At 42.6% G+C, this 23,699-nt stretch overlaps 1 protein-coding gene across 1 annotated transcript in view; it reads right to left on the bottom strand.

The window, feature by feature from the left end:
* Nucleotides 1–23,699, bottom strand: part of SLC6A7 (solute carrier family 6 member 7) — a 237,857-nt gene that overhangs the window by 13,160 nt on the left and 200,998 nt on the right. The window contains exon 13 of the mRNA XM_073621084.1: nucleotides 22,433–22,600. Coding sequence (XP_073477185.1) covers nucleotides 22,433–22,600 — 168 coding nt within the window. The remainder of the gene's footprint in view (nucleotides 1–22,432; nucleotides 22,601–23,699) is intronic.

The following is a 23,699-nucleotide window of genomic DNA, read 5'->3' as shown; positions in this document are numbered from 1 at the left end:
CCCCCCCCAAGGGGCAGCCTCCGGATGCCCTTTTGGGCAAATTTTTCGGGATGGGACCTTTTGAAGGATTGCAACAGACTCTCAGCGTGGATATTACCCTCGGGCTCCCAAGAATTTTCTTCGGGTCCAAACCCCTTCCTTTAATCAGGAATTGATCCTGATTATCTCTCCTCCTGTAGTCCAAGATAGACTCTACCTCGAATTCCTCTTCGCCATCTACCAGAACCGGATCAGGGGGATCCGTACTTCGACCTGGAAATTGATTGAAAATTCGATCTACAATCACAAATATGGTGGTATAGCCCCCCGCCGGAGGTAGCTCGACAATAAAATCTATGGATAACATCTTCCATGGCCTGTCTGGGACAGGCAGAGGTCTTAGTAGCCCCCATGCCTTAGTTTTGTAACCTTTGTTCCTAATGCAGGTTGTACAGGATTCCACAAATCTTTTGCAATCCTCACGTACCTGAGGCCACCAAAAGGTACGCTGTACCAGATCGGTGGTCTTGGTTATACCGAAATGCCCAGCCAGTGCATGATCGTGAAAAAGCTCCAATATGGACACTCGTAGGCTTTCGGGTATGTAAATCTTGTTTTCGTGCCAAAGCAACCCATCTCTGATCTGTAGTTCTGGCCCAACAGAAGGTCCCAGTCTTGTGGAAGCTTGCTTAATTTGTGAGAGCAGGTTTCCCTGAAGCAGAAGAAAATTCCCCGGGGACAGGATGGTGAATTTTCTTGGGGTTTGTGGAACATCCTAGATAGGGCATCAGGTTTAGTGTTTTTGGAACCAGGGCGATAAGTGACATGAAAGGAGAACCTGGAGAAGAAGAGGGCCCACCTGGCTTGTCGTGGCTTCAGTCTCTTTGCAGATCTCAGATACTCCAGGTTCTTATGATCTGTAAAAATTAGGACTGGATGGGCGGCTCCTTCCAACAGGTAGCGCCATTCTTCTAATGCAGACTTTATTACTAACAACTCTCTATCTCCTACGTCATAATTTCTCTCAGCAGGTAGCAGGCTGGAAGCTGGAATGCTGGACTGGAACCAGGAACAACAGCAGGTAGCAGGCTGGAAGCTGGAACGCTGGACTGGAACCAGGAACAACAGCAGGTAGCAGGCTGGAAACTGGAATGCTGGACTGGAACCAGGAACAACAGCAGGCAGGTAGGCAGGTATCAGGAATCAGGCAGAAGGATCGTCGCACAGGCCAGTGATCGATATCAGGCAGACAGCAAAGGTACCAGGGATCAAACAGGAGAATGGTCTAAGTAAGCCGGGGGTCAGATGCAGGCAGATAGCTGGGATGGTCACAAACAGATAGCTGGGTCAAGTAACAGGTAGTCTCAGATCAGATTAGGTTTTGGCACACAGAACGCTGTAGAGCAGACAGCGGGGACTGAGAGTGACAGGCAGGTTTAAATAGCCCACCTGGTGCCAACATGGATGCGCATGCGCACGTGCGCAATGGCGCCCGCGGTCGTGCACCAATGAGCCTGGGACGCCGATTACTGACAGGATCTTCCTGACACCGTGGCACTGCTAAACTATTATGGAAGCCCAGGTTTCTTTGATGGTGGCCTTCAGCTCGTCTGCATTGTTGGGTCTGGTGTCTCTCACCTTCCTCTTGACAATACCCTACAGATTGTCTATGGGGTTTAGGTCAGGGGAGTTTGCTGCCCAATCAAGCACAATGATACCATGATCATGAAACCAGGTATTGGTACTGGGGGCAGGTACCAAGTCCTGCTGGAAAATAAAATCAGCATCTCCATAAAGCTGGTTGGCAGAGGGAAGCATGAAGTGCTCTGGAATTTCCTAGTAAAGGGCTGCGCTGACTTTGGACTTAAAATACAGTGGAACAACACCAGCAAATGATATGGCTCTCCAAATCATCTCCAAATCATCACTGGCTGTGGAAACTTCACACTGGACCTCATGCAACTTGGATTTTGTGCCTCCCCACTCTTCCTCCAGACTCTGGGACCTTAATTTCATGAAATGCAAAATATTCCACAGCCCGTGACGTTTTGGGGAGCCATGTCATCTGCTGGAGTTGGTCCACTGTGTTTTCCAACACAGTCCAAAGGAAGATGAGAGACACCAGACCTAACAATGCAGATGAGCTGAAGGCCACTATCAAAGAAACCTGTGATTCCATAACACCTATGCAGTGCCACAGGCTGATCATCTCCATGCTGCATTGATGCATTAATGAGCCCTGACCAAGTATTGAACATACTTTTCAGCAAGCCAAAATTTCTGTATTAAAAATCCTTTTTTTATTGGTCTTATGTAATATTCTAATTTCCTGAGATACTGAATTTGGGGTTTTCACTAGCTGTAAGCCATAATCATCAACATTAAAACAAAGAAATGCTTGAAATATATCACTCTGTGTGTAACGCAGGGGTCGGAAACCTGTGGCTCGCCGCAGCTAAATGTATGGTCCATCAGTACACCTGATGAATTCACATGCACCCGGCCCCGCGGACATTTTAATCCCTTCACGCTGACCTTATGCAAATGTGTGGCCTCGGCTGGAAGGGGTTGAACCTGCAGCTGTACGCATCACCCTGATACCATTTTTAAGACGGTTGGCTTTATTGGGATAACACCCGATGCGGCTAAGAAGCCGCTCGACTATTATCCCAAGCAGTGGGAGGGGACGTCCCCCCTCCCACCACCGGGAGGCCCGAGCGACCAGTCGGCACGTCCGTTGGCTGGCCGGAGATCCGGACGAAGCCAGAATCAGCTTTGATTGGGCCTCGGATCTAGTAACCCGGGAAACGACGTCATAACATCACTTTCGGTTTACAGAAGACTTAAAGAGGAAGTAAACCCTGGTGGGTTTTACTTCCTCTTTATTTCCCTGCAAAGGTAAAGCATAATGGGCTACTATGCATCGCATAGTAGACCATTATGTGTCACTTACTTGAAACTGAAGCCTGCGATGTCCCCACTAGCAGCGAGCGTCCATCTTCACCCCTCTTCCTTCTGGGGCCGTGAACTCTGGCTCTGTGAGTGGCAGGAGTTGCGTGACGTCACTCCCCCGCATGCGCGCGGGAGCCGCCAGTCATGGCATGACCCCTATTAGAAACGTCACAATGTGCCCTTTCTAAAGTGTGCATGCACCGTAGACATCGGCGCATGCGTCGTAGTCATCAGCGCTCGGCTTTTTTCTAAATATCTCCTAAACCGTGGAGATTTAGGAGATATTTCAAGCACCTGCAGGTAAGCCTTAATATAGGCTTACCTGAAGGTAAAAGTGGTTGTACAGGGTGTACAACCACTTTAAAGGCACCAAATTTAAAAAAATGAAGTATTCAAAATTTTAAAAAATTAAGTATTCAAGACAACAAACTTTGCAATTTGAATGCTTTTATGTGCAAAGGAAGGATTGGGGGTCTAATAGACCCCAGATCCATCCATAAAGATTACCTGTCTCTGCCTATTACTGTCACAAGGGATGTTTACATTCCTTCTGACAGCAATAAAAGTGGTCAGATTTTTTATTCAAAGGGACAGTGTAAAAATTAAAAAATAAAATAAATATAATTTAAAAAAAAGCTGGGGGATGTGTAACATGCAGGGGGGCTGTGTAATATGCAGGGGGGCTGTATGATGTGCAGGCAGGGGGTTGTATAATATGCAGGGGGCTGTATAATATGCAGGGGGGCTGTGTAATGTAAAGGGGTCCAGAGGTGCGGGGGCTGTGTAATATTATTTTCATTTTTTTAGCAGGTGAATGCGGCCCTCCATGCATTTACATACATTGAATCCAGCCCTTCAGTGGAAAAAGGTTGATGACCCCTGGTGTAACGCATCTATATAAAATATAGAGTTTCACTTTTTTAATTGAATTACTGAAATAAATTCACGATTTGATGATATTCTATGCACCTATGCACCTGTATATATTTGTAAAAAAAAGATTTCAAGCAAATAATACAAAAATATATCAAAAGTCCATTTAGAAACCTTAAATATAAAATAAATATTACTAAAAAGCATTGTAGTTAGCGGGAGTTCGGCAACCAATTTTTTTTTTTTTTAGGTCATTGAGACACTTTGCTAATCCCAAAATAATACTCACAGTTTGGGTGTAATATTTCCGCCTCTGTCTGTTTTCGTACTAAAGAATAACTTAAAAAATGTGATGCTGGCTGTTTCCATCTTGCTTGTGGGCATGTGAAGCCCGCAAGCATTGATTTCTGGGATGCGGTGAATGTTGTTCATTCACATCTTGTTCACGCGCATGATCATTGTTTCTGCATTGAATCTTGGGAAGCCTGACACTAAGCTCCCAGGAGACAGTGCGGCGGCGGGGAAAGGCAATAAACACTACTACTCCCAGTGACAGGAAGTGCCACAATAAAGTACAATATAAAGGTAATTACAGCGATAAAAAAAATTTTCGTGCAGCATTTGAACATCTATGCAATTAACTGAAGTGGGTAAGATTAAGTTAAAAATTTGAGTGGAACCCCGCAGGATGTTATGGGTTACTGCACACCATTGCTTTTTCTATGCTACTAATTAAGAACATTCAGGGCTTCAACAAATAGTTAACATCATGACTCAGAACCTAACAGCAGGCTCTGAAGCATGGCAAGTCATGTGTTTCCTATAACATCCCTGAAAACTGAGAAAGTGTCACATACTTGTGCTTCACTGCTTCTCTCCTCAGCATCACAATATGATTCATGAAATAAGAAAACGGTGGTTGGAGACGTGCTTTGTGTGTGGTTGCCCAGGCAACAGAGAGCTTGTGCAATCTGTTGATGGTACTTGCTTTACAATAACTGAACAGACAGCAAAAAGCCTTTAATAAAAGCCTGGGAGTCAGGGGTGAAACTGTCATTGTATAGTTGCTAAAACAAAGCTTGTAATAAAAAATGACCAACGAGCACCTGGCAAAATTTAACTCACATTATTATTAAAGCTGACCTGCAGGTAAACGAAGATGATCTGAGCAGAAGCCAAGTTATGCATTTAATAATATTTTTTAAATAATATTATTAATATTTCATAAAAGCCATAATTGTAATAATTTCCAATAAACGCTTGTACACCTAAAACCAGACTAAAGCTGGCCATACGCTAGTAGATTTTCAGAAGAAAGTATGAAAATAATCAGTACATTCGATACCTTGGCAAATGTCGTTTGATCCTACATTCACACCTAGGAGTTTTTTAGTGCATTTTGCAGTTTGCCGAAACACGCTACAGTCCATTTAACATGGTTTTCTATTGTACTAGTTCACATCTATGAGTTTTGCAGCTGGTGTGTTTTTGGAAAGGGTCGGGGACTATTTTCCCGCGATTTGCGGCTAATAGACTTCAATGGAGCTGCACCAGAAACGCAAGTGGTGCATTTTTTATGTGTTTTGCATTTTGCGGTTCTTATTTTACCACTGTATATAGCTGGTTGTTAAACAGGGGGCCGGAAAGCCGGCCGCCACATCCTTAGCAACCGATGAGTCATCAGCTGTCAGCGGAAAGCTGAATGTAAATAAAAAATTGCCGGCGAAAAAAAACGGCGAAGGGTTCCCCCCCAGGTCCATAGCAGGCCCTTCAGGTCTAGTATGAATATGGAGGGGCCCCAGATGTCAAAATTTTAAAATGAAAAACGCTGTGGGGTCCCCCCCAGAATCCATACCAGACCATTATCCGAGCATGTCACCCGGCAGGTCAGGTAAAGGAGGGGACGAGCGAGTGCCCCCACCCCCTGAACCATACCAGGCCGCATGCCCTCAACCCGGGGGGGATGGATGCTTTGAGGCAGTGGGGGCTTGGCGCCTCCCCACCCCAAAGCACCTTGCCCCCATGTTGATGAGGGCAAGGGCCTCTTCCTGACAACCCTAGGGTTGTCGGGGTCTGCGGACGGGGGGCTTATCAGAATCTGGAAGCCCCCTTAAACAAGGGGACCCCCAGATCCCAGCCCCCCATCCTATGTGAATGGGTATCAAGTATATTGTACCCCTACCCATCCACCTAAAAAGCAGTGAAGCGTTACAAAAAGCAAGAGCCCGTTTTTGACAATTCCTTTATTAGTAAAATAGCTCTGAGCTGCCGTCTCTCTCAGTGTCGGCTTCTTCCGCCACCGTTTTCTCCCCGAGCTGTCATCTCCCAGTGTCACCGTCGTCTTCTTCCTTGCCACTGCCGGTTACCCGCTAAAAAAACAAAAAAGAAGCTGGTTTTGCCGCAAAGCTGTCTTCCTCCATTGTTATGTTCCCTGCTGTCCGGTGTCTTTTATATAGGCATGGGACGTGGCCATCCAATGACATCACTCGGAGAGCCCGCCCCTTGAGACGTCACAGTTCCCCCCTGCCCCAAAGCACCCATCTCCCCCATGTTGAGGGCATGTGGTTTGGTATGGTTCAGGGCAGCATGCTCAGATAATAGTTCTTAAAGCAATACATTTAGAAACAAAACAAGTCTACAGGTGTATGGCCAGCTTTAGGCTGAACACAAGGAAATTATTCCAGACGGCTGCACTTCCAAAAATCCTTTTATTGAAGCTTCAAATGACCAGTGGTTGACAGATGGAGCAGGGGACAAAGTGGTAGACGCATTTCACGTAAATGTTAGCGCTTAGTCATTACTTTAGGTTGAAGGCAGATTAGGAAGCTGCAACAGTGTAGCCTCTAAAAAGTGGTATTGCTCTTCTTTGATATTACATTATGGCATGGGTGTACGAATCACAAGAGTGGCTAAACAGATTTACAAGTAAGCCACCAATTGAGAAGTTTGGGACTAAGTCTCTCATAAAACAAATATGAGGACTGCCATTGGACCACTTAACATTTTAACTAGTTAGGCTCTTTGGACGTACTACACATGTCTAAAGAGTGAGAGGTTAAGCACAAGATGATGGTTGCAATAGCAGCCATCAGCTTGTGCCCATTTTCCCCAGCCGTCTCCCGGTTGTAAAGTGAAACTGATTGGTGGTTGCATAGCCGCTGATCACTTTTACAGCACAGGCTGTGCTGGCATCCCCAGGGTGGCCCCTGCATTGGGGGGCTACAAAATGGCAGAACGTCCATTCCTCAATTTCTTCTGCACAGAATGAAACCAGAAACAACAATGATTTTGTTGCTTCGGGTTTCAGAGCCATCATTCAGTGGCTGATGCAGTGGCTGACTGCTCTCTGCTGTTAGATGCATTGCAGGGAAGACACCGGGGTCTATGGAGACCCCCAATGTCACCATAAAGAGTATCTGTCTCCTGCTCATGAGAGTAATAATTCTAGCACCAGAATTCATGGTTAACTCTTAATTGATGAGCAGTAAAGGTTTTGAAAGCATTGCCTATAGAGATTTTTGGGTACCATTGTTTTTCGCAATATCACAGGCGCACAAAATTCTAAGACTTGACATGTTTGAAAACTATTTACTCTACACAAACTCGTCTTTTATATGTTACAAAAAAGGATATTATATTGTTTGTGTTTGCCAGTGTTAAAATATTTTCATTGACTAAATTAATACTATTTTAGTCGACTATAATATGACTAAAACAATTCAGATAACTAAAATATGACTAAAACTAAAATGGCATTTTAGTCAAAGACTATAACTAAAACTAAATTGAAATTTGATGTCAAAATACCTACTAAGCTGCTTAAAGAAAAAAAAAATTAAGAAAAAGGCTTTTCTTTTTTTTTCTTAATATTTAATGTTGTTAATATATTCAGGTAATTTGTGCAATGACAGTACAGTGAATAGAGTTGACAGTTTTTGGGTTTTTTTTATATTTTCAACTTGTACTTCTGCTTGTCAAAAAGCAATTGTTTTATTTGTTTATTAAACTTTTTTATAAAAACGTAATATATCACAACAGCCAAATCTGTGTCTATAGTGCGTATTCAAACCTTAATACCATAAATAATAAACACGCTATTAGATTTTTACTCCAGTATATAATGTTTGGCATTTCTAAAGAATTAATGCATTCAAATTTAACTAAACGCATTCAATTTTAGTCGACTAAAATGTACTGGTGATTTACAATGGCATTTTAGTCAAAAGACTATGAGTGGGTCCCCAGGTCTATTCCTGTCGATAGATGCCGAAAAAGCATTCGACAGGGTAGACTGGGAACTCATGATAAAAACGTTGGAAGTCATGGGCTTAGGCCCAAGAATGATCCAATGGATTGAAGTACTGTACAAACACCCCTCTGCCTTGGTAAAGGTTATTGGTGCAGCGTCCCCCCCTTTTGAAATGAAAAATGGAACCAGGCAGGGATGTCCGTTGTCACCCCTCCTGTTTGTGTTGACTCTGGAACCCCTGCTGGCCTCAATCTGAAATAACCCAGATATAAATGGGATTAAGATAGGGGAGGAAGAGCACAAATTGGCAGCATATGCTGATGACGTGCTGTTCTATATCTCAAACCCAAGGATTACGATTCCAAACTTGCTAAGGATATTGAAACAGTACAGAGAAATCTCAAATCTCAAAATAAACCTTGGTAAGTCTGAAATTCTAAATATAAATATAAGCAGACAGGAAGAAGCGAAACTGCAAAAAGAATTCCATTTCCCATGGAGAAAGGATATAAAGTACTTAGGAATTAAATTATATTTTTATTTTTTTTTATTAATAAATTATATCCCTTTGTTAGATGAAATCAAGAAAGAAATAAAAAAAAAATTTCCACACGACCTCTTTCCTGGATAGGGCGTCTTAATATGATCAAGATGGTGGTGGTTCCGGAAATTTTATATAAGTTTCAAATGCTGCCTCTAACACTCTCACAAACATGTTTTAAAACTTTAAAAAGTCTATTATCGAAGTGTATATGGCAAAATAAGAAACCAAGAATAGCATTCGCGATACTCAGGAGGGGGAAAAAACAAGGGGGTCTAGCAGGACCAGACCTCATAAAGTACTATATTGCAGTGGCACTTGCGCAGGTGGTGGAATGGGCAAAAGAGGCAAATGAAAAGAGGTGGGTAATTTAGAAAATGCAATGAGTAGCACAAAACTAAGGTGTATAATATGGAATCCCCCACAGTATAGGGTTTTGGGAGTAAACACGCACGAAATTACACGTAACACACTAAAAATATGGGACACGATCCATGTACAAAACAAATGGGTATATAATTCAATAAGATATGGGTAAGATTACAGGCCGCTGGAGCGGCTATGTATGAGAGAAAAATCAAAGAATAATATTGCCCGTATATACAAAGTATTATCAGCCAGAGAAGATCTGGAGGTTCTGCCATACATCAAAAACTGGGAAAAAGAATTGGGGTCATGATGTAATAAAGACTTTCTCTTCAGATCGAATAAGTCTTTCACGATGTAATAAAGACACTATCGATAAGATCATGAAAATAACACATAGTTCCGCCATAGGTATAAAGATGGTTGAGATGAACTATAAGTGCCTAACAAGGTGGTACGTGACACCAGATAAAACAAGTAAATTCCAACTGCAGATTTCCTCAGAGTGTTGGAGAGGGTGTAAGGCAACAGGAACAATGGCCCACTTATGGTGGGATTGTCCCACTATCAAAAAATATTGGAAGGAGGTAATACAACTTATAAAGGAAATTACTAATAAAGAAATACTGGAAGACCCTTGGATATGTTTGTTCCATGGAGTAGATAGCCCTGTTAAACAATATAAAACATCTGTAATTCCCATTCTGTTAAATGTAGCGAAAAGTCTGATACCAAAAAAATGGCAGGAAGTTGACAGCCCCAAAATTCGGGATTGGATATACGGTATAAACGAAATTTACTATCTAGAGAGTTTAGATGACAGGGGGGATGAAGACGAAGAAGTGGCAGATCGAAAAGATAAATGGGAAAGTTGGAAAGGGTTTAAAAAGACGTGGAGATATGTTGAGGTTGAAAGTCAATAAACAGAAGGGGGTTACATCTGAAAAAGATGATAATGCCAGGAACAATAACCTTTGGAGTTTGATACAGGGTGTGAGCGGGGTGGGGTGGGGGGGGGGGATAAGGATAATGTTAAGTATATTTAAAGAAGTAAGTAAACTGTTGAATGCTCTTTTTTTTGTATCATGAATGATATTTCTATACAATAAAAGAAAGAATATATAAAAAAAAAAAAAAAAACACTATGACTAAAACTAAATCGAAATTTGACCTCAAAATTAACACTGGTGTTTGCACAAAATTAATTTTAATATATTTTTTCCTGAAAATATGCATTTATTTAATACTTTTGCAAAAAAAAAAATCTGTTACTAAAACCTTAGGAGTGGAAGCAGGTTAACTAATGATGAGATAAATAACCTGGGCTGCAAAAAGCTAAGCCATAAAGAAAAAGAAAAAACCCTAGAGGCTGCTTGATGTATTGTATAGGTCAGGGGGTCTCCAAGATAGTGGGGAGGGGGGACTGAAAGGGGCCAAGGAATGGGATGTGTCAGACACTGAGTTTGCCCAAGGAGTTGGTAAGCTCGGCACGCAGGTACCAGTCAGTGTAATGAAAGTATTGCATGTGAGAGGAGAGCACTTCGGGGGAGAAGGACATTTCCATAAAGCAACACCATCTAGCAATGAAGCGTCGAGTAGACTTAAAATTCTGAATAATAGTGTCTAATTTCTCCAGGTTGGAGAGAGCCATCAGAGCCTGTTTCACTACTATTATAATGCATATTTTTACATGTGTGCAAAAAATAAAGCATTTGCCGAATTGGTCAATGTTCATCATCTTCCAATAACATTTCAAAATAAAATCAAAAATGTGTTATTGTTACAATGCAATAATATATAAGTATAACTTGGATCCCCTTCACACTGGTGGAGTCCGCCTGCTCACCAGGGGATCTCTCCACTGATCCCCACTGAGCAGGTGGATGGCAGGTCCGTATCCGCTGGCTGATGCAGAGCAGACATGGACACAGCCCGCTGTTCTCTATGGGGCTGTTGGAGGGAAACAGCCCACCTGTTCGTTTTCATCCGTCTGTTATCCCATCCAGTCCGTCGGACAGAGTGGGAACCGATCCCCATCTGTCTGTTTTTAGCGGACAGGATAGAATCTGATGCTGCTCCAAAGAGAGCAATGGATAGTCCGTCAGTGTGAAAGGGGCCTAAGGGCAAAACTTTTTATGTTTTGGACAGAGCGGAGAGGGATTAGAGCTCCCGCCAGGTTTTTATCACTGTCTTTGTCTACATTGGGGAGATTTTTCCTCTCTTTTTGCCCTGTTTACTGTTTTCACAGAGTGTAAGTGAAAGAAAATCTTACATTTTGGGTTGTCATCAGAACCAGAATAAAGGGGAAACCTTCCAGTTAGGACACTAGTTCTGCTGACCCAAGTGACAACCAAGGATTCTGTCACTTTGGAGGGATTTCTTCTCATTTCCTGTGTTGACAATGGGACAAAAGTGAAGGTAAATCTCCCAAATGGGAAGCCCTTGGCTCCCCCAACTAACCTCTTGTGCTTCAATCACCTGTGAGTGTTTGGCCCTGGACACAGACTGTGACTCACAGGTGATCTCTGCATGAGTGATTACATGTGAGGGGCCGCAATTAGCTGTGGGAGCTGGCAGCCTCCCATCATTTTCAATGGGACTGCTTCCTACAGCTAAACACCCGGAACCCCTGCTGGGGTTCTTGCATGTAATTGGCATCAGGCCCATTTGCAGGTCTGAATCTGGCATATTCTGAACTAATCTTACAGCATAAAGTGCTGATAATATTACAATATAAAGTGCTAATAATAAAGTGCTTGTAACAATACAAATTCTCAATGTGCAAAATGATGCAAAAATAATGACATAAAAAAAAAAATAGTACACATAGATGACTGATGTAACTTCGGATGCTAGGCAAATAGTCTCTATAAGGGTAAGTGCATCAAAGAAAGGAAAAAGTTCTAATGCAGATAATATAATGACTTGTAGGAATCCTTCTCCAATCCACACCCTATGTGTGCTAGATCAACACATGTCCTTTTCCTCCTCCTTGAGTGTATCTCAAACAAATGGTCACTGCAGTCTGCAGGTTATTTCTCCACAAACACAGAGTTCCACCACCAGCTCCTTTTAGCCTCAGATGATACACAGAGAAAAAAACAAATCTCCCTACATAAGTTTTACACGTATACCTGCTGCCTTTCCCTTTCTACATTCTTTAGAAAGTGCAAATTGTGTTACAAATCTTGTTTCCTCTCCCAGCAGTGGGAGGGGAGTCTGGGCATACACTGTGTGAGAGCTGATTGGAGGAATGGCACACCCCCCCTCCACATAGGTAGAGGAACGAAGGAACTTGCTGAGCTGTACTGTGAATAGACAAGCTCTCTGCTTATCAGTCTCTAAGCTCCCTCCCCGACACAAATTTCCAGCTGTTGTTATCTCATGTGTCGGAGGAACGTGTTAGAAATGACTCTGCTGATAACAGAGGAATGGAGCAGCAGAAAGATATGGCTCTCAGAGCTTTGGAGAGAAATAAGTAAACACTTCAGATATATGTGCCCAGGTCAGATTTCACGAATGGGGTTGACAACCACAGACATGAAAAGTGCACAGAGCACATCCCTCTATAGTGTATACCAGCCTGAATCCAAAGGAATTAGTCTGCTTCCTCTCTGATTCCTCTTCTATCTGCATGAGTCTCTACTAAAACTCTAAGCTGACACCTTAGCCTCCCAGGAGTCCCCCCCCCCTTGCCCCCAACAAGCAGCAGGTAACCCATAGACTCAGCTCCATGAGCCTGTTAGAGGGAGTGTGTCTCTTCCCTCCAGTTAGCTATCAGATTTCACCAGGCTCTGTGCTCTAGCTCTGCAATGTGTGGGATGTCAGAATATCCTCCCCTTTTTTCTGCTGCTGAGAGATGCTGTGTAAAATAGGTGTTTTATAAGGCTGTAGAGGAGAGAGGGATGCAATTAAACAGCCTACAACTTACGTAGGAGGATTTGTTTCACCCGAGGCTTGTCGCTTTAATAGGTATATGTAAGGGATTACAACCACTTTAGTAAATGGTAACAACAGACTGCATCATAAATGCCATTTTTGCTTCTGCCTTTAGTTCTACTTTAAAGCAACACATACCAAAATTACAACCCATCAAGTTAAGAGCATCAAGGAAACTTTCAGGTTTGCAGAACACTTTCTTTATACTATTTGTATGTGGTAGTCTTCGGTAGCACTTTCAAACAAGGGCCAAAAAGTGGCAATAGTAAGAGATTTTATTTTGGGCAATTCTAATTTTAGTGTTCTTTTCTAATGCTTGTGCTATTGATTTCTTCTGTGAAAATTAAAATGTAAAGGGCTCTTATTCACTGCCAAGGCCACATACAGGCAGTGATGGCAACTGACAGCTATGTAATGAAAAGAGGTTTACTAATAACATTTTACTGACACAATAATGCAGTGCATTGACATTTCTCCACAACTGTGTCTGACATAGAATAATTGGTTTGGAAATGTTACAGCCCCGTGGTCCATCTGTATATTTATAATGGTTCAAACAGTGGTTTTGTACTTAGCCAGGCTGAAAACATAAATTAAATAAATACAACTTCCTAGACTCTTGAATTCACAATTGATAAAAAGAGAGGCAAAAACACCGACAGACAAGCACACAGATCAAATAAACTTAAGGGAGAAATTTTACCTGCCAAAGGGATTTGTATTTCCATTTATCTCTGCCACACATCACCAGAACTTATTTTATCTAGCTTCAGTAAAGTAACGCTGGACTTGTCTTGGCCGCCAGGCTATGACTGAACAGTGAAAAGAGAAGCAGAAGACTGATGGGCTCATCTCTCTGTCACTCTGCTCTTTTCTCCTATCCCTATGCTGCTTAATAGCATATGAGAATTGCAGCACAGCTGGCTAGTTGTTTGTGCTGCCTCTCTCCCCCAGTCTTTGCTCTGCTGTACAAGGACTGAAAAAAGCTCAGATTAAGGTATTCACATTTCTTGCATTTAAAAGTAATATAAACAATTTTAGTACTGGCATGTTTCACTCCCTTACTGCCAATGCCATTTTTCAGCACTGAAATTAATTTTATATCTTTGGTGGCAGAACTTTCTTTGGGTGGCATTAATAACCACTAGGTTTTATTTGTTTATTATAAAAACAAAAAACAAAAAACAACAAATTTGAAAAAAAAAACAGTTTCCCTCACTTTTAATTTTAAAACATAGCAAATAAAAATGCCAGAACAGTAGGAAAACCCCTAAAATGGTCCCATTTTGGAAAGTAGATACCCCAAGAAGATTTTTTTTTCCACAATTTTTGGAAATTAATACACATGCTGGTACAGAGGGAGTTAATAATGGCACTTGATAATGTCAAACTAGGTACATTATACTGTATATACAGGCCATGGAGGATGGAGATAAGGGTTTAATGTACAGATGTTTAAGAAAAAGAAGGTGAAATGTTAATAGACAGATCAAATCAAAAACAGGATGGGGCTGGAATATACTGTAGATGGGTGAATGGCATTAGAGGGCTGTATTTTATTTTTGAATTATTTATTGAAAATCTCCAAAAGACCGCGGTTCTACAGAGTTTGATAATTTGTGGAAAAATGTTTGTGTATCAAACAAAAATTAAAATGTACATAAATACATAAAACCACCAATATTCACTGCTGTCACCTTATTAATGAATAAAAATTATTAACTTATGAAATAAAGGTGTGCAACGTAAAGGTACCCCTCAACATCATAGTAGCACTGTGTCACAATTGATCACCAAAGTCCATAAACATTATTATTATTATTATTATTATTATTATTATTATAATAATACACGATTAGTTTACACGGCGCTTTACAATCATAAAAAACAGTGCGTTTCTTCCTAAACTGTCCACCAAACACCGTATGTGCTTGTGAGATCCCTCTCCCTTCAAGGAAAAACTCACCGGAAATATATGTCAACCAGCCTCATGACTGGCATCATTCACAATACATCGCAACTTCTGGCATCTCATTACCAGATCATCCTTCAGTCTGTTTCAAGAGGAAACCCAAATGAATTTATAACTTATGCACACTGGCAAATGAGGGTTTGATTATTGAACTCGACATAAACTGCTTTATTAGTGCCTTTTAGGATGGAGAAGATTTTGGTAGGTGTTTTTTTTATAAATATTTTTTATATAAAATATATTTTTTTTATATTTAAAGTGTTTTATATGCATTAATTAATATTGATTTTATATTGTATATCTTAATTTTTGATTTTTAGTTTTTTGTCATTTATGATTTGTATTTTATTATTGCTGTTACTGTATTGCAATGGTGGTGGCTGGTGGTCAGAAGGCTTTCTTTCCTTTTACACATCAATCGTATGTGACAGCAAACAGTACTTTCTGATCACTGGCCAGTAAGTGATACACTGCTGCTAGCTGCGGCCTGTGTTTACATTTTGTGGTGCTGTAATTAGTCACATCTATCACATGGTCCAGAGCAACTCTAATTGGCTCTGTACCTTTTATCTTTAATCAGCTTTGTCCAATCAAAGCACAATCACAAGACTTTGCACTTTCAAAAATGCACAGGAGCTCAGCTCCCAGAGGTCATACCAGTATTTCCTCCCGAAACCATAGGGGAGCGAACCAAACTTATATCTTTAGTTGCCGGTTCACAAGATGTTAATGATGTATTCATGAATACAGTGCTGCATTAATTTGTGTCTTTTATAGCTATCTAAATTTCAGCTTTAAATTTGCTCTAATATGGGAAAAAATTCCTTTATGATCCCCACAGGCAATCAATTACTCCACGGACAAACATTCTACAGTGTTATTTTTATCAATATTAATATTCAGTTTTATTCTGTGCATTAGGAAAGATCCAGCTGTTTTTGAAGCGATCTCTTTGAAGCCAAGTCTTTTGCTATAACTTTTAGCTGAACAACTTTCTACCAAGTTTATATATATGCAGCCCTCAAATTTTCCACTCGCCTACTCACATTTACGTGTGGAAAATGAGGGCTGGCGAGAAGCTGGGCTGCCTGGGAGCTGTGGGGCGAGCATCACCGGCGGGAGGGGTTGAACAGGAGCCGTTTTCCCAGCGATCGCCCCGGGGGAAGAGAGCATGGAGGAAGAGGAGAGCCGTGGGATCACAGAGCACGGTTAGCACACTGTAAAAGCTTACATTACAATTGCCTCCGCTCTGCTCGCCGTCACACACAGCCCCGCCTACTCCTACCAGTGATAGACAGAACACGGGTCCAATGCTGGGATGCTTTCTGTCTATCACAGGTGCTGGGTTAGGAGTAGGCGAAGCTGTGTGTGACGGCGAGCAGAGCAGAGGCAATTGTAATGTAAGCTGTTCCAGAGTGCTATCCTGCTCTGTGATCCTGCGGCTCTGCTCTTCCTCCAGTCATGATCCGGCCGCCCTCTCTCTTCCTCTGCCCGGGTGAGGCTGCAATGGTGGGCACAGTGTGGCTGCAATAGTGAGCACAGTGTGGCCGCAATGGTGGGCACAGTGTGGGTGCAATGGTGGGCACCACTGTGCTGCAATGGTGGGCACAGTGAAGCTGCAATGGTGGGCACAGTGTGGCTGCAATGGGGGGCACAGTGTAGCTGCAATGGTGGACACAGTGAGGCTGCAATGGTGGGCACAGGTAAGGCTGCAATGGTGGGCACAGGTGAGGCTGCAATGGTGGGCACAGGTGAGGCTGCATTGATGGGCACAGGTGAGGCTGCATTGATGGGCACTGGTGAAGAGGTGCTGAGGGGCATTGATTAAGCTGTTGTTAATATTTATTTTTGTAACTTAATTCTGCATAAAACATTTAAGTGTCATTTCATTAGATAATTTATGAGGGCGTGTTTAGGGGCGAAATTAGGGGCAGGGCAGGGTAGGGGTTGGGTGGGGCAACTGGTGACGAGTAACCCTTGAGGCCTGGCTAGTAGCTCAAGACTTAAAATTTTGAGCCCTGTATATATGTAGCACCCTGGAGTTTAGGCAGGGTTGCTCCTCACAAATTTACTTGCCAGGAATAGTTATCCTGGTTGATTGTTAGACATCTATTGATTTCTTCCTAAGTTTGGCCTTGTTGCCCTTTCCTCTTCTACCACTAGGTGGTTGGGTACTTGGTGGTACTAGATATGAGAAGGGCAACACAAGGTCAGGTTATGGGTATGTGGGGTGTCTCAGCCAATGGGCAGGGGTTTTCTTGGATCCCTTGGCCTGCTGGTAGAGCCTACATATTCGGGTGAGGTCAGGTGATCTGTGTTCTGTGCCACCTCGACTCTGTCTGGGTGGATGTGTGTTGTACTGCCCGGGCTGCTAAGCTGGAGATTAGGCCTATCCTGGGCACATCTGGCTGCTAGGCTGTCTGAAGGCCTATCCAGAAGCAAGAGAGCAACGCAGGGTTGGGACTGTGGCTTGCAGTCCAATCAAAAGTGACGGTTCTGCCGGCCGGAGAACCTGTCGTGGTCGGAGGTAGAAGGGAAGCTGTTGTCACTAAGGGACCAATCAGCTTATTACCAGGGACCAGAGTGAGTAACTGAAGCAAGTAACGGAGCAGTATTCTCACCAATTCACTGGGTATCAAGCCAGGGACCCAGCCAGCGGAGGTGATGCTTGCAGAGCAGCCTTGTGTGTCAAGCCAGGGACCTAGCAGGCCAGTGGGGTGAAGCTTGAGCGGTATCTTGAGTGCCAAGCTAGGGACCCAGCAGAGAGGCGGGGGTGACGCTTGAGGAAGATACCACCGTGAAGATTGGAGGAGCTCAAGGGATTCAGTGGCAGTGAATCAGTGGGTCTAGTGAAAGACCCGGAGCTCAGTGGGCTAAAGAACTACAAGTGATTGTAGTGGAAGTGAAGGGAACTGTTACGCTTTGTGTTAGGAACTGTTAAAGACTGCTGCCATAGGAGATAACATTCCTGCACATGCAGATGTGGTGTCTTGCTGAATGCCTTTTCCTGCATGGCTGTCCCCCTACTGAAGTCTGCCAATTGAACTGGCAACTACCTAAGGGTGTCCTGGCCCTAACCCTCTCTCTCCCAAAAGTTTGTTAAGAGAAATAAATGCTTTTTCATTCAAGAAGTGTCTGGCGCCCAATAACTTTAACTACCTTGCACCCACCATGCTTTACAACCCACCATATACAGAAGGATGTCAGCTATCTCTGGCCCTGGAGGTTCTCATTTGACCTTGCTACACAATATATATATATATATATATATATATATATATATATATATATATATATATATATATATACACACACACACAGTATCTCACAAAAGTGAGTACACCCCTCACATTTTTGTAAATATTTTATTCTCTTTTCATGTGACAACATTGAAAAAATTACACTTTGCTACAATGTGAGTAGTGAGTGTACAGTTTGTATAACAGTGCACATTTTCTGTCCCCTCAAAATAACGCAACACACAGCCATTAATGTCTAAACCACTGGCAACAAAAGTGAGTACACCCGTAAGTGAAAATGTCCAAATTGGGCCCAAAGTGTCAATATTTTGTGTGGCCACCATTATTTTCCAGCACTGCCTTAACCCTCTTGGGCATGGAGTTCACCAGAGCTTCACAGGTTGCCACTGGAGTCCTCTTCCACTCCTCCATGACAACATCACGGAGCTGGTGGATGTTAGAGACCTTGCGCTCCTCCACCTTCCATTTGAGGATGCCTCACAGATGCTAAATAGGGTTTAGGTATGGAGACATGCTTGGCCAGTCCATCACCTTTAACCTCAACTTTTTTAGCAAGGCAGTGGTCGTCTTGGAGGTGTGTTTGGAGTTGTTATCATGTTGGAATACTGCCCTGCGGCCCAGTCTCCGAAAGGAAGGGGATCATGCTGTGCTTCAATATGTCACAGTACATTTTGGCATTCATGGTTCCCTCAATGAACTGTAGCTCCCCAGTGCCGGCAGCACTCATGAAACCACAGACCATGACACTCCGATCAACATGCTTGACTCTAGGCAAGACTCACTTGTCTTTGTACTTCTCACCTGGTTGCTGCCACACATGCTTGACACCATCTGAACCAAATAAGTTTATCTGGATCTCATCAGACCACAGGACATGGTTCCAGTAATCCATGTCCTTAGTCTGCTTGTCTTCAGCAAACTGTTTGCGGGCTTTCTTGTGCATCATCTTTAGAAGAGGCTTCCTTCCGGGATGACAGCCATGCAGACCAATTTGATGCAGTGTGTGTCGTATGGTCTGAGCAATGACAGGCTGACCCCCACCCCTTCAACCTCTACAGCAATGCAGGCAGCACTCATATGTCTATTTCCCAAAGACAACCTCTGGATATGACTTTGAGCATGTACACTCAACTTCTTTGGTCGACCACAGTGAGGCCTGTTCTGAGTGGAACATGTCCTGTTAAACCGCTGTATGGTCTTGGCCACCGTGCTACAGCTCAGTTTCAGGGTCTTGCCAATCTTCTTATAGCCTAGGCCATCTTTATGTAGAGCAACAATTCTTTTTTTCAGATCCTCAGAGAGTTCTTTGCCATGAGATGCCATGTTGAACTTCCAGTGACCAGTATGAGAGATGAGCTTGGGTTTGATCCAAACCCAGAAGGATGCTGTCACTGCTGATCTAATCAGCTGTGACTCGGGCATTCCCTGCCCCCCACGTGTGCTCATACACTAAGGGATAGGGATGGGTGTAACATCATTGATCTAATATGGCCACATGGCCTTATTAGGTCAATGTTGAACCACAAGTTGATTCACCAACTAATCTTTCTGCTATGGCACACAAACACTGGATACTACAAAGCTGGTACAGGGTGAACATTGAGCTTTCAATTGAAAAATAGCCATTTAAAGTGACTCTGCTATTAAACCAGAAAAAGCTGTATGCATAAAACACAGGCACCAAGTCTTTGCCTATCAGAACAGCTTGGCATTCTGTGTTTCTGGGTTTGACCATAAATGTGGGCATAGGGAGGCTGATGTACGGTAGGTATGTCCAACCCTTGACGCAATCCTTCTACACTCAGGGTTGCTCATCCATTCCTAACGTCAGGTAATCACTGGATGTTTGTTACGATGCCAACAGCCATGGCTTCTGTCAGCCTGCCCATGTTTTGAACAGGCTTCCCGGTCACATTTGTTTGCATACACATGTAATCCCAGGTGCAAGAATCCATTGATATTTGCTGTAGGAATCTGCTGTATGTCCCTAATCGCTAATTGTGAATGTAGACTTAATGTAGTATAAGTGCTTTAGCATTTATTTTGTACTGATACATTGTACAGTACTTAGGTACACCTACTTCAGTGCCTTGAAGGAGCTCACCTCTACTACATTTATACATATGTAGCACCCTCCTAGAATAGAGTAGGCTGCTGGGCAAGTTTAGTTTTGGCTCTTCAGTAATCTGTAGAGCAGGGGTCGATTGCTTAGGGCTGCTCAGTGTTTTACAGGCTGCTTTTCTGTTACTTTCCCTTGTCTTCTAGAGGCTTCTAAAAGTATAGTTAAAAAAAGTATGAAAGACAGGGAAGCAGATAAGCAGGGAAGCAGAAAAGCCTGAATATGTATGGGACTCCAGCCAATCCCTAAGGAGGTGTGCCCAGAAGGTGGAGAGAGAGAGCCCATAAATAGTAGGAAGCCTGAGGAACGAGGTGCAGTGTTTCAGGGTCCAGTCCTGCAGGAGGAGACCCCAGTACAGGGGCTCTGTCCCTGGGCCAGGAGTGCTTGAGAAACCCTTGTGAAGACACTGGAGTGAGCCAGGTGGAACTTGGTGGGAAGAAGTCCAATGGTCCTGAAGTGGTGTGAGGTAGGAAGAGCCTGTGGATATTGGCCAGAGGCAACCTGTGATCCTGTGGCTAAATGAGTAAATTACCCCTAATTCTGAGGAGAGGTGACAGTATGTAGCTATTAACCTCCTGAGAGAATACAAGTCATCAACAGCATTAGAAATTATGTGGGACATTTAGTGGATGCAGTGTAGCCAGCAACTTGTTCAGCATTTCAGCCAGAAGTGCAACCAGCAGTGTTTGGAGGGCAGCCAAAAGTTGAGAAGTCCTCAAGTTTTTTCAGTAGCAGTTCATCGGGGTATCCCATGCTCCCTATCCCAGTTCATGTTCCAATAAAAAACACTAAAAAGAATTCCTAAACTGTTTTCTGAGCCAGAGGAAGAAGGAAGAAAATGCTGTGTGCCTGGCTTTGTGTGTGTTCTAAAGGGAAAAATAGGACCAAATTTACCAGTGGATCGTTAGGGGGTGAGGTACACATAAATTAGAGGGGACTTGAAAAGAAGCCAGTTAAACCAACAGTATATTTTAGGATTGAGACTGCAGTATCCGGTGCAGACCCACACAAGCATAGGGAAAATATACAGCCACTGTCTGAAGCAGGATTTGAATCCAGCTCCACACTTAAACAGCAATTTTGCTATTCCCTAAGATACTACTGTTCAGATAGAGATGTGCCACTCACTGTTTTGAATGTGTCTTTGTAATCCATGGTGGACTCCTGAATGATTCACATACTTAGAACAAGCATGGGCCCAGCAAAGCTGTAACCTGACATCTGCATACCTTTTAGGTCTGTATTTCTAAGGCCCCTTTCACACGGGGGCGGTGGGTCCGCCGGCGGTACCGTGAATTTTGCGGCCCTATTTGGCCGCTAGCGGGGCGCTGTTACCCCTGCTAGCAGACGAGAAAGGGTTAAAACCAGCCGTGAAAGGGTTAAAACCACAGCAAAGCGCTGCTGCAGCAGCACTATGACGGCGGTATAACCACGCTGCCCCATTGATTTCAATAGGCAGGAGTGGTGAAGGAGCAGTGTATATACCGCTCCTTCACCGCTCCAAAGATGCTGCTAGCAGGACTTTTTTTAGCGTCCTGCCAGCGCACTGCTCCAGTGTGAAAGCCCTCGGGGCTTTCACACTGGAGAGACAGCAGCAGCTCTTTCAGGGTGCTTTGCAGGCGCTATTTTTAGCGCTGTAGCGCCTGCAAAGCCCCCCAGTGTGAAAGGGGTCTAAGGGTTTAAAATGAGAAGTGAGTCTAATTTCAGAACTGTGTTTGGATATTTAAACTATTCCTCAACTGCTCAAAATTACATGATCAGCTAACACAGAGGGTCTCTTGTTCTAGTAGACAGAGAGACGGCATGAAGAGAGATATAAAAAAGTTGGCTGTGGAGCACTAATAAGCTGATGTTGCAGCAGCCTGAATAGTAGCAAATATGGCTGCCCCATGTACATATGCATTTAAATACATACATTAGACATTAAAAGTTTTTCTATTATTATTACGATTTTTGTTAAACTTAATCCAATTGTGAGTGTATTTCTGAAAACATTCCAAAGACCATAAATTATTTTAATTAAAATATTTTCTTACCCCAACTCAGCAATAAGACATATAATATATATTATACAATTTGTTTTTGTTTTAACTTGGCTTGGATTCAAAGAGGTTTGCTCAAGATATTTAGAACAAAAAAAATAAATAAAAAATTATTATGTATTTCGGAATGTATGACTTACCTCCCAGAGTGTCCCTTCTTCTTTTAATATAGCAACCAGCATCCCAATGGGCACCATCATGCAAGAGAGAAGACCCATGAGAATTCCTAATGCTTCTGACCAGAAAGGGAACTTGTAGTTGCCATACTGGGAGGGCTGATACTTCACTATGCTGTAAGCCAGGAGGCCCTGGGTGAATATAAACAATCATTTCACAATGTTGTAAAGGCAATGTTTCTGACTTGAAATATTGTGACATCATCAGTTATTACTGTGATATTATTTATTATCATTAAAGGATGAATAAACCAAAGTTTGCATTTTAGTTTTCGAAAATGCTGACTGGTAGAAGCACATTTTATATTTCTCAAAGTCTTCAGCGCAGAGGTATTTTACAGGTTCCCAGCTTCATTCAACACCATGTAATTTTATATTGTATTCCTGAAATAAAAAGTCTAACTTCTTGGGGTGGTAAAATGACTCATACTAACATCAACAATGTCACATTTTACTTCTTTGGCCACTAGAGAGAAGCAGAGTGGTTTTGTCAAAATTCTGATGTCACCTTCTGTGATATTTTACTGAAGTGGAACCCATGATGTTTGCCTATTGAGCTGTGTAGGCAAGAATTGTTTTTTACTTTTTGTTTTAATTAGAGTGTTATTCAGTTGCTTTACAAGTCATTTTGCTTTTTTTACTTTGTGCTGTTAAAAAGAACTGATCCAGGATAGTTGAAATGCAAATTTGTTACCCTCAGGAACCATTTAAAGCCCAATACACTTTAAAAAAAAACACTAAAAAACCTTCTCAATTCAGCTTTGCCTTCCCAATCAAATCCAACACATTTTCAAAAAATCTTCTGCATTTCATCTAATTTCAGGTAAATAAACACTTCCAAATTCGCTCATTCTGAATGGCCATAAACCAACCAATATTGCATACAATCCACCTGACAATTCCTTCATCCCTCCAAAACTGCTCTGCAGGTTATTTTGAATTAAAGTTGCAGCCTAGTAAAATAACAGATATTTCTTGGAAGCTCAACTTTGGCTGTCATCATAAATCACTCATATCATCCTTAGGGTGTTGTTCTCCAACAGAGAATCACTTTTGCATGGCATACTGCCACACAACTCTGCATCATAGGAAGCTGAAATTCTGTAATGCCGCGTACACACGGTCGGACTTTTCGTCTACAAAAGTCCAACGGACGCTGACGGACTAAAGCTGGCTGGTAATCCGATCGTGTGTGGGCTTCTCCGGACTTTCAACTGACTTTTTTAGCCTC

This window comes from Aquarana catesbeiana, linkage group LG03 (genome assembly GCF_042186555.1).
Source record: "Aquarana catesbeiana isolate 2022-GZ linkage group LG03, ASM4218655v1, whole genome shotgun sequence".
NCBI lineage: Eukaryota > Metazoa > Chordata > Amphibia > Anura > Ranidae > Aquarana > Aquarana catesbeiana.
The sequence above is the reverse complement of the archived record's forward strand: the minus strand, read 5'-3'. Positions and strand labels throughout refer to the sequence as shown.